This window comes from Oncorhynchus kisutch, linkage group LG15 (genome assembly GCF_002021735.2).
Source record: "Oncorhynchus kisutch isolate 150728-3 linkage group LG15, Okis_V2, whole genome shotgun sequence".
NCBI classification, from domain to species: Eukaryota; Metazoa; Chordata; class Actinopteri; order Salmoniformes; family Salmonidae; genus Oncorhynchus; species Oncorhynchus kisutch.
Window position 1 is genome coordinate 56,507,515 of NC_034188.2, and position 19,150 is coordinate 56,526,664.

General features: G+C 43.5%; 1 protein-coding gene across 4 annotated transcripts in view; it reads right to left on the minus strand.

The window, feature by feature from the left end:
• LOC109905522 (serine/threonine-protein kinase SIK3 homolog) overlaps positions 1–19,150 on the minus strand; it is a 50,439-nt gene that overhangs the window by 15,137 nt on the left and 16,152 nt on the right. For 2 of the 4 annotated variants that reach the window (XM_020502930.2, XM_020502929.2), the window contains exons 2-16: positions 17,027–17,143; positions 16,754–16,817; positions 16,305–16,466; positions 16,044–16,168; positions 15,603–15,726; positions 14,886–15,004; positions 14,628–14,738; positions 14,382–14,516; positions 10,880–10,957; positions 8,492–8,601; positions 8,225–8,381; positions 7,986–8,135; positions 3,698–3,771; positions 3,112–3,246; positions 1,793–1,934 (exon numbers count right to left, since the gene is read on the minus strand). In XM_020502930.2, the coding sequence (XP_020358519.2) occupies positions 1,793–1,934; positions 3,112–3,246; positions 3,698–3,771; positions 7,986–8,135; positions 8,225–8,381; positions 8,492–8,601; positions 10,880–10,957; positions 14,382–14,516; positions 14,628–14,738; positions 14,886–15,004; positions 15,603–15,726; positions 16,044–16,168; positions 16,305–16,466; positions 16,754–16,817; positions 17,027–17,143 (1,803 nt within the window). The remainder of the gene's footprint in view (positions 1–1,792; positions 1,935–3,111; positions 3,247–3,697; positions 3,772–7,985; positions 8,136–8,224; positions 8,382–8,491; positions 8,602–10,879; positions 10,958–14,381; positions 14,517–14,627; positions 14,739–14,885; positions 15,005–15,602; positions 15,727–16,043; positions 16,169–16,304; positions 16,467–16,753; positions 16,818–17,026; positions 17,144–19,150) is intronic. The other 2 variants (XM_020502933.2, XM_020502931.2) reach the window with 1 other exon arrangement.

The window sequence follows — 19,150 nt, forward strand, 5'->3', positions numbered from 1 at the left end:
AGCCTTTCAGTAACTAAAGTTCATTTAGTTCATTTTACATTATTAATAGATTATTTTTTTTTACATACAATTAACTTAACTTTGGTTAGTGGAGACAGAGGAGACATACGAAAACATACTTTAAAAGGACTTTGCTTCCTCTCAAAATATTGTTTGGTGAAGTTTCAGTAAATTATTTTTGGTAGCATTTCTATGTTGAAGATTAAATAAACAATTTGGGGCATTTTTCCAATATTACATAAAGGTCGCTTTATTTTTTATAATATATTACACTCAATTTTTCTTGAATAGGTTCTTCAATTTCTTTTTGTTTTTCCTCTCACTTATTCTGTGCCTATGTTAGTTTTTATTGCTATCTGTCTGTATTGTTAGTCCTACTTCCTTTGTTATAATGGGCTCTTTTTACCTAAATTGCTTTGTTTTAGAGATGAGTACTGAATTGCATGGCCTCTAAAGGCACATTTAAAAGTGTCCCACACAATAAGGGAATCTGCTATACCTATGTTATTTTGGAAAAAGTCAGTTCTAAATTATTCTGTTTTAGCTAAAATCAAGTTATCATCCAATAGGCTTTGATTAAATTTCCAATATTCTCACCCATAGGGGAATTCTGCATTCGGTCCCCTCTCAACAATAAAAAAAAAACCTTCGGTGCCATCGAGAATAACATAAGAAAGTCGTCAAGACAACTAGCTTGATTGAGCCTCTGCCATGTATATCTCACTAGGTCAGGATATTTAAGCCTCCATATTTCCACTAGTTTCAATATATCAATGACATTGGTGATTTCCTTAAGTGCACGAGGGTGATAGTTTGTAGCGCGATTTCCTTTAAGATCCAGTTTATAATTTACCACCATTGTATTGCTTGTAGGTTTGATAAATTATTATATATATTTTCAAAGAATCATGGATCATCATTATTTGGACCATATATATTAAATGAGCCAAATCTGTTTATGGTCCCATAAAATATTTCAAATCATCCATCTACCTTGAGCATCTGTTTGGACAATTTCCAGATTCAGATCAAAATTATTGTTGATTAAGATCATCAACCCTTTCGAGTTTCTTTGCCCATGGAAGAAATATATTTGATTGCTTTCCTATATATTTATATATTTTGTTATTACAATCCCTACCACGGATAGTATTGGGTGTTCCATTATTCGACTCCTCTACGGGAACGTTGTAATATTTAGTTACCGTCTTCTTGTCTCGGAACATTTGGTTATCAATACAGTTTATCGACTACAAGGGCTACATGTTTCCCTTTTAATCTATTCTCCTTGAAGGGGATTGGTACAGAACTTTGCGCCGCGCTGCAAATTTCTTTGGGAACTGATCATTCATGCCTATTTTCGTGCCAGCGAGTGTGTAGAATTACTTTTGATTTAGAATAGCCCACAAAAAGAAAACTTGTCATCTGTAGCCTGCACTCGAATAGCGAATGGAGGTTACATGCGGATACGTTTTTAATATGCTAGCATAGGCAGTTCTTCCATAAGGCTAGTGGAAGCTAAGATTTCCCTAAAGTACATTTAATTAAATAGCCACAAATATATTGCCAAATTAGCCTATTCCTGTCTATACAGAAAGAAATAACATAATCCAAAATACAGTTGCATGGCCTATAGAAATGCTGTGCAACAAGCCTAGTTACCTTGGAATGGAATTTGACTGTGGTAATACATACGGTCACCGTAACAGCCCTAGGTGTAGGTTTACAACACCAGGTGGGGGTGTACAGAGCCAGGTGGGGGTGTACAGAGCCAGGTGGGGGTGTATAGTACCTGTTTGAGCTGCCTGATGAGGCTGCTGTTCTCCAGGTGGGCCTTAAAGGCCTGGATTGTGGTGGCCCCATCGGAGAAGCGCCTCACGGGGGAGAAACGCTCCATGGGCAAGTGCAGGGTGTTACAGTCCTTGTAGCTGGACCTGGGGAGGTGCGCAGAGCCGCACACATACAGACACACCGATCCAGATGTATAGACAGGAGCCAGATATAGATAGAAATGGATACGCAGGTGAGGTCGCAGAAATGGACACAGAGGTGAAGTCGCACACAGACACACAGTCATACACAGATGGAAAAATAAAATAAAAATCATTTACATGAGCTAGTCTGCACTCTCTGCATCCGAATGTCACTGTAAACACAGAGCTGATCCTAGAGCCGTGAACACAGGATACACAGCAGGAATGCACCACTGTGTCATCATACCCAATCCAAACGTAGACCTGATCGACAGGATCATTTGGAGAATCCCATACCTGGTTGTAACATCTAAGCGTCCTTCAGCTGCAGTCAAAAAACCGAAACATCTTATTTTTTTCTATATCGAGAATAGCAAGCTAGAGAAATCAGAGAATAGCTAGGCTAACTTAAACTGGCTGTAGACTGAACCGTTTGGAATAATAAAGATGTTTCTCCGAAACAGAGTTGAACGTGTTCAATCAGTATCAGAAGACCAGCGGCCGGCCATATGTATCAAGCGTCTCAGAGTAGGAGTGCCGATTTAGGATCAGTTTTGAAGTTTAGATCACAATGAAAGAAATCTAAATGGAGAGCTGATACTAGATCAGCACTCCTACTCTGAGACGCTTGATGCATAGACAGACAGACCTCATCCAATGAGATGGCAGCTTCTCCACAACACAGACTGTCCAATGGCTGACCTGCAGCTCAGGAGGAGATCTCAGAGCCCGGCGCAAGGCTCTGATAACTGTTCTGTTACCTAGCCTACCCCTGGATCACTAGAAGTCCTCATATCGTATGCTCCAAGCTGGTGACTGTGATAGTGTAACCTGCACGGTGCACTAGTGTCCCTGCTCCTGCGTGCTGGCTGGACACCATGCATAACCTCCTCCCGGTGTGGACTTTTGCCTCATTATAAAGTGAGAATATGTGTCTCGGTGAATGTCCCTAAAAGTTCCCATGCCCCTATCCCTGCCTCGCTGAATGATGGGGCCCATGCATAGTGAAGGGGGTGTATGTGTGTCTGTGCATCTTAGTGCTCGTGTCCCTATCTCTATTACTGTCCCTGTGTGCTGGGGCCCATGCATGCCCCCCCTGGCCTGGGGTGTCTGTCAGCCTCAGTGTGGGGACCCTCACCGGCAGTGCTGCTCCGGGACCCACCCCCTCTGCCGGGAGCCCTGGGGCCTCTGCGAGTCTGCCAGTGGCTCAGCGCCGTGCGCTGTGCTCATGAGCGCGTGCGTCGTGTGCCGCTTGGAGCGGTTCGCCAAGTACCTGGGCCGCGGGGAGGGAGACAGGAAGCAGCACTGGTCAGCTCTCTGTCCTCATTGTCCCTTGCGTGGGGAAGGGGCAAAACCACCCTCCCCTTCCTTCAGGCAGGACGAATCACATGTCAGATAACTCCCACAACCCCCCGTTCCAATTTGAGGATTGGATTGTTTGAGCAAGCTTAGTGTAAGCGAAGCCGTGGCGAGATAATTTGGCGGCATAATTTGAAATGAGAGAGATAGACATATTTTAAAGAGGATATTTAGAGAGGTAGATTTGGTAGAAGTTGGAGAAGAGTTGATTGATTGCCTAATGAAAGCCAGTTGCGTGATGGAGAGAAAGCAGTGCTGCAGTGCTGCAGCCTACTTGCACCTCGACTCCCAGTAACCCAGGAACACTAGCTCTTCTACAGTCACGCCTCAAAGCCCCCCGGCCCCTGTGCCCCTCCCAGGCTTACCTCTGCACCGCTTCCTGGTCGGGTTCCCCGTCAGAACCCTCCTCATCCACCGGAGCCACAGCCGGGATTGGGTGCTGCGAGAGGGAGGGACAGCGTGAACGGGAGGAGATGGAGAGAACATGATGAGGGAAAAAAATGTTGGACAGCGAAACTCTGAAAACAGGTGGGTGATGTATAAAACCACTGTCAACTCAGTAGACAGAGTAGGTACATTGGCACTGACAGAACATGGCATCGTAGACTGGACAAAAAAAAAACTATGCTCTTAACATACCTGCGTTCAAATTTAGGGTATTTCAATTACCTTCAAAGACATTTGAAAGAACATCTTTTGATATTTTTAATTTGAAAAAACAAGTAGTTGAATATTGGAATGTATTTGGAAATACACTGGGAAAGTACTGGCATGTATTTAAAAATACTCAAATACACAGTGTAAATACAAATAAATATTCCCATGCATTTGAACCAAGTATTTGAAATAATGGATTTGTAAATAATAGGACATTTGAAAATACGTCAAAAACTTCCAATGTACAGTACCAGCCAAACATTTGGACACACCTAGTCATTCAAGGGTTTTTCTTTATTTTTTACTATTTTCTACATTGTAGGATAATAGTGAAGACATCAAAACTATTAAATAACACATACAGAATCATGTAGTAACCAAAAAAAGTGTTAAACAAATCTAAATATATTTTATATTTCTTCAAATTAGCCACCCTTTGCATTGATGACAGCTTTGCACAATCACGGCATTCTCTCAAACAGCTCCACCTGGAATGATTTTCCAACAGTCTTGAAGGGGTTCCCACATATGCTGAACACTTGTTGGCTGCTTTTCCTTCACTCTGCGGTCCAACTCATCCCAAACCATCTATATTGGGGTGAGGTCAGGTGATTTTAATTGTCTCTGGCCCCCCCCCCCCAGTTAGGGGGAGTGATGAGCTCTACAGCGGAGTCTCACAACTCAATCGCTGGTTGAAAACAGTTTTCTGCCCCTACCAAAAGATAGAATTTGTAGATAATTGGCCCTCTTTCTGGGACTCACCCACAAACGGGACCAAGCCTGGCCTGCTGAGGAGTGACGGACTTCACCCTAGCTGAAGGGGTGCTCTCATCTTATCTACGAATGTAGACAGGGCTCTAACTCCACTAGCTCCACAATGAGATAAGGTGCAGGCTAGGCAGCAGGCTGCTAGCCAGCCTGCCAGCTTAGTGGAGTCTGCCACTAGCACAGTCAGTGTAGTCAGCTCAGCTATCCCCATTGAGACTGTGTCTGTGCCTCAATCTAGGTTGGGCAAAACTAAACATAGCAATGTTAGCTTTAGCAATCTCACTGGAATAAAGACCTTCTCCATTCCTGTCATTATTGAAAGAGATTGTGATATCTCATACCTCAAAATAGGGCTACTTAATGTTAGATCCCTCACTTCCAAGGCAGTTATAGTCAATGAACTAATCACTGATCATGATCTTGATGTGACTGGTCTGACTGAACCATGGCTTAAGCTTGATTAATTTACTGTGTTAAATGAGGCCTCTCCTCCTGGTTACACTAGTGACCATATCGCCCGTGCATCCCGCAAAGGCAGAGGTGTTGATAACATTTACGATAGCAAATTTCATTTTATAAAAAAACTGACTGTTTTTGTCTTTTGAGCTTCTAGTCATGAAATCTATGCAGCCTAATCAATCACTTTTTATAGCTACTGTTTACAGGCCTCCTGGGCCGTATACAGCGTTCCTCACCAAGTTCCCTGAATTCCTACCGGATCTTGTAGTCATGGCAGATAATATTCAAATGTTTTGGTGACTTTAATATTCAAGGGGCCTCCCGGGTGGCGCAGTGGATAAGGGTGCTGTGCTGCAGCGCCAGCTGTGCCACCAGAAACTCTGGGTTCGCGCCCAGGCTCTGTCGTAACCGGCCGCGACCCGGGAGGTCCGTGGGGCGACGCACAATTGGCCTAGCGTCGTCCGGGTTAGGTAGGGGTTGCCCAGTAGGGATATCCTTGTCTCATCGCGCACCCGTGACTTCTGTGGCAGGCCGGGCGCAGTGCGCGCTAGCCAAGGGTGCCAGGTGCACGGTGTTTCCTCCGACACATTGGTGTGGCTGGCTTCCGGGTTGGATGCGCGCTGTGTTAAGCAGTGCGGCTTGGTTGGGTTGTGTATCGGAGGATGCATGACTTTCAACCTTCGTCTCTCCTGAGCCCGTATGGGAGTTGTAGCGATGAGACAAGATAGTAGCTACTACCGAATTGGGGAGAAAACAGGGTAAAAAAAAAAAATTATAATAATATTCACATGGAAAAGTCCACAGAGCCACTCCAAAAGGCTTTCGACTCAGTGGGTGTTGTCCAACATGTCTCCGGACCTACTCACTGCTGTCATGACGTTGGCCTGGGGGTTGGTTTATGACAGTCATAAATACCTCTTCCCCCCTTTTTCCTCTCTCTACCCTATTGATGTTACATTTGCAAACACCTTGATTAACATAGAGATTCTGGGAACATCAGAAGGTGGGGGGAAATAAACTATATTCTGGTAATCCGACCAATTGAACATATGCGGTGGTACTTAATGAATATGATGTCAGTTCGGTTGTCATCTGAGACATTCTCGTCAATGATGACAAACTCTACAGTGGAAAGTCTACACATCAGAGTTATCGAATTCACATGGAATTGTTGTTCAATTTAAATGTTTGAATATGAAATTATTCGTGATGGGATGAAATGTGATTTTAGCTTCTAAAATGTGAGATTTGGTTAGGGCTCTGCTCAATCAGTGGCCCACCCCTGTGAAGGGACATGGGCTATAAAACATTTCAAACACGCCCTCCCCTCCCCTCCTATATAAAGCCTTGACGACAATATAACTTCCTGTTCCGAGGATGTGAGGACGACGGTCCGATGTCAGAATGGTTCAGATAATATCTACAGAACGAAGCCAACATCAGCGTGTGCTATGGTTGCGAATGGTATGAACTTTGAACTCTTATTCACTACAGAAGTTATATCTCCTAGCCGTAGAGTTAGCAACAGCAGCTGCAAACACAGGTTAGGAAGGAACAGACAGAGTATCTTGTCAACCACACAACGACGTTACTACAACGTATCCAATTAACCAACAGAGACATTCTTCAAAGGACAAAGGACTCGGTTGGGCAACACGGCCTTCCATCTACCACCAACCTACCGAAGCGCAGCTCAGAGTAAATATTTATTGCATTTTCCTTTTCCAAATGGGTGGTAATTTAGAATGCATAAGATACTGTATTTACGATAGCACAGCTTCGCCCCTTGTTCCTCAATCTTCCCGCTCTTTCACTCAAACTCAGACCCTTCCTTTTCAAGTCTCTTATTCTTATTGGTGTCCTTTAGTAGTGGTTTCTTCGTAGTAATTCGATCATGAAGGCCTGATTCACACAGTCTCCTTTGAACAGTTGGATGTTGAGATGTGTCTGTTACTTGAACTCTGTGAAGCATTTACTTGGGCTGCAATTTCTGAGGCTGGTAAATCTAATGAAATTATCCACATAGGTAACTCTGGGTCTTCCATTCCTGTGGCGGTCCTATTGAGAGCCAGTTTCATCATAGCGCTTGATGGTTTTTGCGACTGCACTTGAAGAAACTTTCAAAGTTCTTGAAATGTTCCGCATTGACAGACCTTCATGTCTTAAAGTAATGATGGACTGTCGTTTCTCTTTGCTTATTTGAGCTGTTTATCAAATAGGGCTATCTTCTGTATACCACCCCTACCTTGTCACAACACAATTGATTGGCTCAAACACATTAAGAAGGAAAGAAAACCCACAAATGAATTAACACAGTTAATTGAAATGCATTACAGGTGACTACCTCATGATTGAGGTAGATTGAGGCTGGTTGAGAGAATGCCAAGAGTGTGCAAAGCTGTCATCAAGGCAAAGGGTGGCTACTTTGAAGAATCTAAAATATAACATATATTTTGAATTGTTTAACGCTTTTTTGGTTACTACATGATTCCATATGTGTTATTTCATAGTTTTGATGTCTTCACTATTATTCTACAAAGTAGAAAATAGTAAAAATAAAGAAAAACCCTGGAATGAGTAGGTGTATCCCAAACTTATGACTGGTACTGTAAATAGTTGATCACGGCTATATTATTGATTTATATTTACATTATACATAGAAAATAAGTATTAAATAACAGATAATCAAATACACATATATTTGAATGAAGTTCTGGCTCTTAAACACAAACACACATTGGGGGTTGGGGGGGAGGGGCAGGGACTCACAGGGTTGGCAACCAGAGGGGACTGTCCACGTGGCCTCTTCAGTAGCTGGGCGTGCAGCTGAATGTTGGCCCCGCCGTCCGAGGCCCTACGGCCCAGGGGTCCCATGCCATTCAGCAGCTGCAGGGTGGGGGGCTGCAGCAGGGACTGCTCCTGGAGGGACAGAGAGAGGGAGAGATGTCAGGACTATGTAACTATACTCTGTCATACCAAACACACACACATCCTTTCCGATCCCTCACCTTGTATTCCAGCTGCTGTGTGGGCTGCAGGTGTGGGTTCTGGATGGGCATCAGTGTGTGCATGTGGCCCATGGTGGGGGGCATGGGGAAGGTGGGCTGCGGGGCCACACGGGGGAACCCAGGGGGCAGCTTCTGCAGATCCTCCTGCATCTCCGTCCTGATAGAGAAGAACACCGTCAGTAAGGAGATGCAAGCACACACAGATGGCAAGACAGAGACAGCCAAACAGCCAGGGAGACAGACGGACAGACAAGGTGTATCCAGTACCTGGGGTCTGGGACGCCCACAGTGTGACGCCTCATGGACAGGTAGCGAGCCATGGCCTCTGGAGACGGCTCCTCCGCGTCATCACTGTCCAGGGCCATGTTTCCGTCCGGCTACACAGCAAACGACAAACAATATCTGTATGTGTAAAAATGCATTTGTTTCTACATTTGTGTACAGTGCCTTGCGAAAGTATTCGGCCCCCTTGAACTTTGCGACCTTTTGCCACATTTCAGGCTTCAAACAAAGATATAAAACTGTATTTTTTGGGAAGAATCAACAACAAGTGGGACACAATCATGAAGTGGAACGACATTTATTGGATATTTCAAACTTTTTTAACAAATCAAAAACTGAAAAATTGGGTGTGCAAAATTATTCAGCCCCCTTAAGTTAATACTTTGTAGCGCCACCTTTTGCTGCGATTACAGCTGTAAGTCGCTTGGGGTATGTCTCTATCAGTTTTGCACATCGAGAGACTGAAATTGTTTCCCATTCCTCCTTGCAAAACAGCTCGAGCTCAGTGAGGTTGGATGGAGAGCATTTGTGAACAGCAGTTTTCAGTTCTTTCCACAGATTCTCGATTGGATTCAGGTCTGGACTTTCACTTGGCCATTCTAACACCTGGATATGTTTATTTTTGAACCATTCCATTGTAGATTTTGCTTTATGTTTTGGATCATTGTCTTGTTGGAAGACAAATCTCCGTCCCAGTCTCAGGTCTTTTGCATACTCCATCAGGTTTTCTTCCAGAATGGTCCTGTATTTGGCTCCATCCAACTTCCCATCAATTTTAACCATCTTCCCTGTCCCTGCTGAAGAAAAGCAGGCCCAAACCATGATGCTGCCACCACCATGTTTGACAGTGGGGATAGTGTGTTCAGGGTGATGAGCTGTGTTGCTTTTACGCCAAACATAACGTTTTGCATTGTTGCCAAAAAGTTCAATTTTGGTTTCATCTGACCAGAGCACCTTCTTCCACATGTTTGGTGTGTCTCCCAGGTGGCTTGTGGCAAACTTTAAACGACACTTTTTATGGATATCTTTAAGAAATGGCTTTCTTCTTGCCACTCTTCCATAAAGGCCAGATTTGTGCAATATACGACTGATTGTTGTCCTATGGACAGAGTCTCCCACCTCAGCTGTAGATCTCTGCAGTTCATCCAGAGTGATCATGGGCCTCTTGGCTGCATCTCTGATCAGTCTTCTCCTTGTATGAGCTGAAAGTTTAGAGGGACGGCCAGGTCTTGGTAGATTTGCAGTGGTCTGATACTCCTTCCATTTCAATATTATCGCTTGCACAGTGCTCCTTGGGATGTTTAAAGCTTGGGAAATCTTTTTGTATCCAAATCCGGCTTTAAACTTCTTCACAACAGTATCTCGGACCTGCCTGGTGTGTTCCTTGTTCTTCATGATACTCTCTGCGCTTTTAACGGACCTCTGAGACTATCACAGTGCAGGTGCATTTATACGGAGACTTGATTACACACAGGTGGATTGTATTTATCATCATTAGTCATTTAGGTCAACATTGGATCATTCAGAGATCCTCACTGAACTTCTGGAGAGAGTTTGCTGCACTGAAAGTATTTTTCAGTTTTTGATTTGTTAAAAAAGTTTGAAATATCCAATAAATGTCGTTCCACTTCATGATTGTGTCCCACTTGTTGTTGATTCTTCACAAAAAAATACAGTTTTATATCTTTATGTTTGAAGCCCGAAATGTGGCAAAAGGTCGCAAAGTTCAAGGGGGCCGAATACTTTCGCAAGGCACTGTATGTGGTATGTGTATGCCTGTGTGTCTGGGTTATTCAGAGTTGGATATATATGAATCACAGGGATATATTAGTGTAGGATCTTACAAAACAATGTGCTGCCTAGATACAATGTTCCCAAATTAAAAAGTCCCAGTGCAGTTTAATATACTTCCACACTATGAGACTGGAATAATACTGTGAAATTATGATAATGCCCTTTAAGTGAAAGAGCTGTTTGGAAAAAAAGCCTGAAATTTCAGTGTGTTTTAGTGGGATAGAGTCCTGGCCTGTCTGGTAAATTTGTTAATAGACCAATCAGAAAAAGAGCTCCAAACCTCTCTGCCAATAGCTAGTTTTCTCCTCCCCAATCAGACCACAGTCCAAGCAAAATTCTTGCTTGAGAAATTGCTCTTTGAGTGGGTTGAGCTATTTTTTTTTTTTCTTGTTTGGCTATTTTAAATTGAAAACAAATCACAGTGAGGCACTTAATTGTTACCCAGAATGTCATTGAACCTTAAAGAAGTGTGCTAGGAGGCGAAGCTTAAAGCGATCATAGCAAACAGGCCAGCATGTCAGTGTCACTAGAACAGCTGCATTGCAGGATTGTGTAATGGATGTGGGTGGACTCACTAACCTCAACGATCTGGTTCTCTGGGTTGATCAGCTGGACGTGTGGGACATTCATGTTAACAGGATTACCCTGCTGATCCGTCTGCAGGAAAAAGACATGCACACACACAGACACACACACAGGTGAGGTTACTCAAGGATTGAACTGATTGGCTCGCAATCTGCTCTGTCCTGCTGCTAAGTGGATGTGGGTCACTCAGTTCACCTCAACATAACAGATGGAAATGAGGATTGTCACTCACAGGCATCCTTCTTTCAAAACGTGCCTTTTTACAATAATATGCCAATTAGCAGACGCTTTTATCCAAAGCCACACACAGGGCCTTCAGAAAGTATTCGGACCCCTTGACTTTTCCAAATGTTGTTGTGTTACAGTCTGAACTATGAATGTATTATTGAGATTTCCTGCCACTGGCCCACCCTATAATGTCAAAGTAGAATTATGTTTGACATTTTTACAAATTCATAAAAAATGAAAAGACGAAATGCATTGAGTCAATAAGTATTCAAGCCGTTTTTTTTATGACAAGCCTAAATAAGTTCAGGAGTAAAAATGTGCTTAACAAGTCACAAGAACTCAATCTGAGTGCAATAATAGTGTTTAGCATTATCTTTGAACAAATACCACATCTCTGTACCCCAACATATACAATTATCTGTAAGGTCCCTCAGTCGAGCAGTGAATGTCAAACACAGATTCAACCACAAAGACCAGGGTGGTTTTCCAATGATACGCAAAGGGCACTTATTGGCAGACATTGGATATCACTGTGAGCATGGTGAAGCTATTAATTACACTTTAAATGGTGTATCAATAACACCCAGTCACTAAAGATACAGGCATCCTTCCCAACTCAGTTGTTGGAGAGGTAGGAAACCACTCAGGGATTTAACATGAGGCCAATGAAGACTAAAACAGTAACTGAGTTTAATGGCTGTAAAGTATTACTAAAGTAATACTGCAAAAAATGTGGCAAAGCAATTCACTTTTTGTCCTGAATACAAAGTGTTGTATTGGATTTGCCCCAAACATATTAGTGAGTACCACTCCACACATTTTCAGGCATAGTGGTGGCTGCATCATATTGTGGATATGCTTGTAATCGTTAAGGACTGGGGAGTTTTTCAGGATAAAAAAAGAAACCGAATGGAACTAAGCACAGGCAAAATCCTAGAGGACAAACTGGTTGTCTGCTTTCCACCAGACACTGAGAGATGAATTCCCCTTTCAGCAGCACAATAACCTAAAACACAAGGCCAAATATACACTGGAGTTTTTTTTAACAAGAAGACAGTGAATGTGGCCGAGTTACAGTTAGATTTCAAGCAGATTTAAGTTATGGCAATACCTGAAAATGGTTGTCTAGCAATGATCAACAGCTTGAAGAATTAAAAAAGGTTATATATTACTTTAAAAATATATATATATATTCAGCAATATTCACTATCCAGGTATGGAAAGCTCTTAGTGACTTTCCCAGAAAGACTCACAGCTGTAATCGCTGCTAAATGTGATTCTAACTCAGGGTTTTGAGTACATATCTAATCAAGATATATTAGCATTTTCTTTTGTTTTTCTTATTTTTTACACATTTTATATATATTTTTTATTGTGTGTAAATTGTTGACAAAAAAATTATGTCAATTAAATAAATTTGAATCCCACTTTGTAACACAGTAAAATGTGGAAAAAGTCAAGGGGTGTGAATACTTTCTGAAGGCACTTGCATGCTTTCATACATTTTTATTTTTTTATTCTTTACATTTGACCTTTATTTTACTAGGCAAGTCAGTTAAGAACAAATTCTTATTTTCAATGACGGCCTAGGAACAGTGGGTTAACTGCCTGTTCAGGGGCAGAACGACAGATTTGTACCTTGTCAGCTCGGGGATTAGAACTTGCAACCTTTCGGTTACTAGTCCAACGCTCTAACCACTAGGCTACCCTGCCGCCCCATATAGGGGTGGACACAGGAATTGAATCCACTATCCTGGTGTTTCAAGTGTCATGCTCTACCAACTGAGCTACAGAGGACCTCCAGGAGTTAGTCCCTCCAGGATTCCATTTTTATATATTTTTTTATTCAACTGCATATTATGCGAGGGCATGACAATTTGACCAATCACTGCACTATTTCCACATAAAACAGTCAAATCATCACAATATTTTAGCATAAAACTGACCACCATAGTACAAAAATAGGCCTTGCATTTTCAACCAATCACCACATAATATGGTTCAATCAAGCAATGCGTCAAAAAAACATTTCCCATTGTCAGTGCATTTTCGCTCTAAATTGGACAAAATCATTGCATATTGCCATGCAAAATGTCAGAATGGCCAATGGCAAAATCAAGTATTTTTGACTGCAAATATTTTGGACTGCAAAAAAAATACCCTCAAAATCTTGGAGTGACAGTAACGTACTAATCACTAAAACACTAAATACGAAAAGGCACTAATCTCTCACATAGGTTAAACAAGTGTGAGCTCTGAATTCAGTGTACTTAGTAGTCACGTTCGCTTCTGTCTTTAAAGATTGACAAAGGAGTGAATATTAATTCCTGTCCAGTCTTGTCAATTTTTTTCCTATACTGTTCTGATCCCGCAACAGTTCTATAACCCCGGAACTTTCCTGTCCCGTCCTGATAAAAATCACTCCAGTCCGGGCTCATTTTAAAGTGCAGAAATAAGAAATAACTTCCTCCCATTTGCTGCTTGTCTGTCTGTCCCCCCGCCGCTCTGCGTGTGAGTAGCCATAGCAACTGCTCCGTTTGGCTGTTGCTCAGCGCTCACGAGACAGTTGCCTGCACACACAGCTGATAATAACAACCACATTACGAGGTTTTGGCAATGAAGGCAGCCCTTATACTTACCCAGAGTCGGATTAATTCATAGATCTGGCCTTTGGGCCACAATTTCGAAACCATTGCCCCAAACCAGATTAAATTGCCGGAGGTCTTTTGCGCACATATCTGCCACCCTATCGGCAATCCTACTCTTCACCTCAGACGGGTTTAGTTAAATATTTAAACAATTGGGCTTGACCGGTAACGTTGTTGGTAGTAGAGCAGCTATGCCGCTTGTCCCATTCTCCGCATTTTTTTTCTTCTCAAGCCGTCTACTCAGTTTGTTCGTCATCAAAGACAACAATGTCATTGATGGGTCCTTGGCTGCAACGAGACATTGCAATTCCTCTCTTGGAAGGCTTCCCCATTCACTGACGTACGTTGGCATCTGAGGTAAAGTAGTGACTGGCAGAGGATACTGGAGCAAGGAGCGAGAGTGAGCCGATGCAAAGTGGAGAAGGGCAATAACCATTTATTTATTTGGTATTTTTATTAAGTAAACTAAATATTAGGCCAGTTTGCTCCACACATGACATATTTCTAACCCCCCCCCAAATAAAGAAACCTAATTTAACCATGATATGGTATCTGTTTCATATAATCTTAGTAACCAATCAGATTCCTTAGAATCTGTAGATCTGAGGGGCAAAGGTTACCTGTACAGCGTTGAGAGGGTAGACAATGGGGCGGGGCGTTGGCGGGGCCATGCGCAGGGTCTTGTGTTTCTTCAGGCGGTCAGAGAGCAGGCTGTAGATGGCGCTGTAGTGATCGTACGCATCAGTGTGCAGAGACTGGAGAGACGGGGTGAAACAAGCCAAGGCAGAGGTAAGCCAATGGCATTTCATATGCACTACAGCCTTTGTCCACTGTAACAATGTGTCTAATGTGTGTGTTGGTCCCACCTGGAGCGTGCGTTCGCGATCCAGTCCCATCTCAGACATGGCCATCAGCACCTGCTCGTTAATGAGCTCTGTCTCCCGCTCAGACTTCACCTGCTCACATTCCACGATCAACTGAGAGAGAAAGAGAGCGAGAGAGAACGAGTGAGAGACAGGGAGAGAAAATCCATTAAAACGCTGGGTCCATTCTTCATGGAGACCAGAGATGTCTTGCCAGATCATCCAAAAGCAGCTCGATGGACCAAGAGTTTGGGAACTCACCCTCTCAAACTCTGGGTCAGGGTCTCCCTGCTTCATCCACTTGTTCTTACAGATCTGCTCCATGGAGAGGCGTCTACTGGGCTCCAGCACCAGCATGTGTCGGATCAGGTACTCACAGTCTGTCAGACAGAACACAAGGGCAGAAGCAACACTGATGCTAGTGACACACTTCATAGCAGCCAGTCAGACCCCGTAGAAGACACCCACCTCCCCAATTCCGTGGTATCCAATTGTTGTAGTCGCTACTATCTTGTCTCATCGCTACAACTCCCGTACGGGCTCGGGAGAGACGAAGGTTGAAAGTCATTTGTCCTCCGATACACAACGCAACCAGCCGTACTGCTTCTTAACACAGCGCGCATCCAACCCGGAAGCCAGCCGCACCAATGTGTTGGAGGATACACCGTGCACCTGGCAACCTTGGTTAGCGCGCACTGCGCCCGGCCCACCACAGGAGTCGCTGGTGCGCGATGAGACAAGGACATCCCTACCGACCAAGCCCTCCCTAACCCGGACGACGCTAGGCCAATTGTGTGTCGCCCCACGGACCTCCCGGTCGCGGCCGGTTACGACAGAGCCTGGGCGCGAACCCAGGGACTCTGATGGCACAGCTGGCGCTGCAGTACAGCGCCCTTAACCACTGCGCGACCCGGGAGGCCCCGTAGAAGACACCATTGTTTCACCTTACAAGGTATTAGTACTGGCATCAGGTCTCACCTGTGGACATGAAGAAGGGGATGCGGAACTTCCCACTCAGCACCCGGGCCCTCAGGTTCTGAAGGGTGCTGCCGTCAAAAGGCAAGGCACCGCACACCAGAACATACAGCACCACACCCAAACTCTACACAGAGAGAGAGATAGAGGGAGAGTGAAAGAAAGGGGGGAAAGAAGGATGAGAAGTAATCCTCACCCTTTCTCAAAAGTGGGCACATGCACACTCCCCTGTCATTGATTTGAAAGCACTGGATTGGGGTGTAAGTATTTGGCTGGAGGGGCAGTCCACCACTGTTAAATCCATGCCGGGAAGTGTGCAAGACAAATGCACACGTTAAGAAAAGGGTGGAAAATTGGGACGTAGCCATGGTCCACGATATGCTATGAGGGGCAGCTGTGGTTGTTCCTTATAGGAACTAGGATTGCTAAGACTAGGTTACTGACCCAGATATCCACTTTGGGTCCGTCGTACTCCTTCCCTTCGAAGAGCTCTGGGGCTGCATAGGGAGGACTTCCACACCAGGTCTTTAGGAGCTGGCCTCGGGAGAACAGGTTACTGAAGCCAAAATCTACCACGGACAGAGGAGGAGCAGGGAAGTACAGAAGGGGGGGGGGGGGGGGGTCAGGGAAAATCAACCTGGTCACTCCTAAAAATTCAGTGGAAAAAATACACACACTCGAACACACACACACACTGTACTATACCTGCAATCTTGATGTTGAGGTTGTGGTCCAGGAGCAGGTTTTCGGCCTTCAGGTCTCGGTGGACGATGTTGCGGCAGTGGCAGAAGTGGACGGCCGCCACGATCTGCTTGAACTTCCGCCGCGCGTCCTTCTCTGCCATCCTGCCGTGGGCCACCAGGTGGTCTGAACACAGACAGGTCAGAGGTCAAAGTTCGAATTCCGTTCACTTTCCTTTGAAAGGGGGAGGTTTGCTTTGCCTTTCCCCGAGCTCCACCACTTCACATCATAAATCAACACTGAAACAATGACGACGTCAAACCCAGGATCACAGAGAAACAGATCGTCACTAGTCAGAGCCATTGACATAGGTAGCAAAGCCATACAATTGGACGCAGGAGGAGAGGTCAAATGTGACAATGTGAGCATACAAAAAAAGACACTAGCTCACTACAAAAGAGACAGAAACTTACCGAAAATCTCCCCACCACTGGCATACTCTGTTACTAGGTAGATCATCTTCTCATTCTCCATCACCTGATGACACGGACAGACATTTGCATTGACAATATAACCGCTGCAGTCAACAATACTAAACATAAGGTATCAGCGATGTGGATCCGGTGATAGACACTGATCTTGGGTCAGATTTGCTTTGTCCATACAAATGGTAAAGGTTGTGGTTGGGGGAGGGGATGCTGACCCTAGATCTGCAAACTCCACCCCAGAGCTGTGGATCTACTGACCTGGTAGAGACGAATGATGTGGGGGTGCCTCAGCATCTTCATGATCTGCACCTCCCTGAAGATCTTCTTCAGGTTTTCATCGTCCAGCTGGGTCTTGTCCACTATTTTGATGGCCACCTGAACAGAGACAGAAAGCCAATGGAGTGGGGTTAGGACAAGATATTCATTGAACCATTTCAAGCGAACCAAAACCATTTGACCGAAATGATTCATCAACGAGTGACCATACTCGACTCAACAGCAGGAGGTCAAAGTCAGAGCACTGATCAGGGACAAAGTGGCACCCTATTCCTTATTTACTGCACTCATTTTGTTCAGGGCTCAAATGACTCTAGTCAAAGATCACGGTCTTGGTAAAAGGGTGCAATTTGGAACTCAGACAGATTGTTCATATCTGACAATCAGTTACTTCCTTTGGCTTAGATAAAGAACCACTTGGACACCAAGACTGGGACATAGAAAGTCAAGATTCCTACCCATCTCACACCATCCACAAAAGCCAGGATCCTAAGAATTAGCCTAATGGGTTCATCATATAATACATGGGTTTTATAAATAGCTTAGCGCTCGTCAAAGACCCAAAGAGGGCACGTTCCTACAACCAAGCTGAACCAGGCAGCTAATCAGACATAGAGAGACAATGCCTCAGATGTCAGTGACCTTAGGGCGGGAGATCATTTGCATAACGCCACTAAAATACCAAGTCCATGTATATAATCCAGGGGTGCAAAACTCAATTCCTTTAGTGCTTCAGTGCCTTCAGAAAGTATTCACACCCCTTGACTTTTTCCACATTTTGTCATGTTACAGCCTGAATTTAAATTGAACTAAATAAGCCCATAAATGTCAAAGTGGAATTATATTTTTCTAAATTCATTAAAAATGAAAAGCTGAAATGCATAGAGTCGATAAGTAGTCAACCCCGTTGTTATGACAAGTCTAAATAAGTTCATGAGTAAACATGTTCTTAACAAGTCACATAATAAGTTGCATGAACTCACTGTGTGTGCAATACTAGTGTTAACATGATTTTTGAATGACTACCTCATCTCTGTACCCCACACGTACAATTATTTGTTAGGTCCCTCAGTCGTGCAGTGAATTTCAAACAGATTCAACCACAAAGACCAGGGAGGTTTTCCAATGCCTTGGGTAGATGGGGAAAATTGAAGGGGAAAAAACGGAAGTTGAATATCCCTTTAAGCATGGTGAAGTTATTAATTACACTCTGGATAGTGTATCAACTTAGTTGACGGAGAGGAAACCGCTCAGGGATTTCACCATGAGGTCAATGGTGACTTTAAAACAGTTCCGAGTTGAATGGCTGTGATAGGAGAAAACTGAGGGTGGATCCACATTGTAGTTACTCCACAATACTAACCTAACTGACAGAGTGAAAAGAAGGAACCCTGTACAGAACAAAAATATTCCAAAACATTCATCCTGTTTGCAACAAGGCACTACCAATTACCCCCCCGAAGACATTCTTTTAAAAAGTATACTTAGTCATAACAGACTTTAAATGGACAAATAAATGTCATAGAATAAAAATACAAGACCTGTTCCTGAGTCTGGTTTTAACCTTCCAGACTTGGAATTGTATCAACTTCCCACCTAGGGATTTTACTTGCAACATATAGTTAAATACACTGAAGAGGAACAATGGGTACATATTGAAGATGAGCATGCTCATCCTCAGAATATTTTTTACGTGTCTAATTTTAAGGACAAAGCTAAGAACAAATTCAGTTAAAAACATCATAACCATATGGAAGAAAATTGAACGTATTCTACAAGAACCAATATCAGTCCCTAAAAAAACAAAAACAACCCTATGGAACAATATTTGGATAGCTTTTCAGAGTTCACAGATAAATTGGTCTACATGGAAAACTATAGACATAGAAACCGTCAATTAATTGGTAATAGGAAATAAATGTATTTCCATGACAGAATTGAAAAGCAATTGTGGACTGACCAATGTAGATATGTTCAAGTACATGCAACTTCAAAGTTTAATATCAAGAAATTTCTATTTTAAATCTTTTGGACAACAGAATCATCTTGAGGGAACCTTTTTTTGAGTCAGAAAATTATGTTCATATGATAGGTAAGACGTACAAA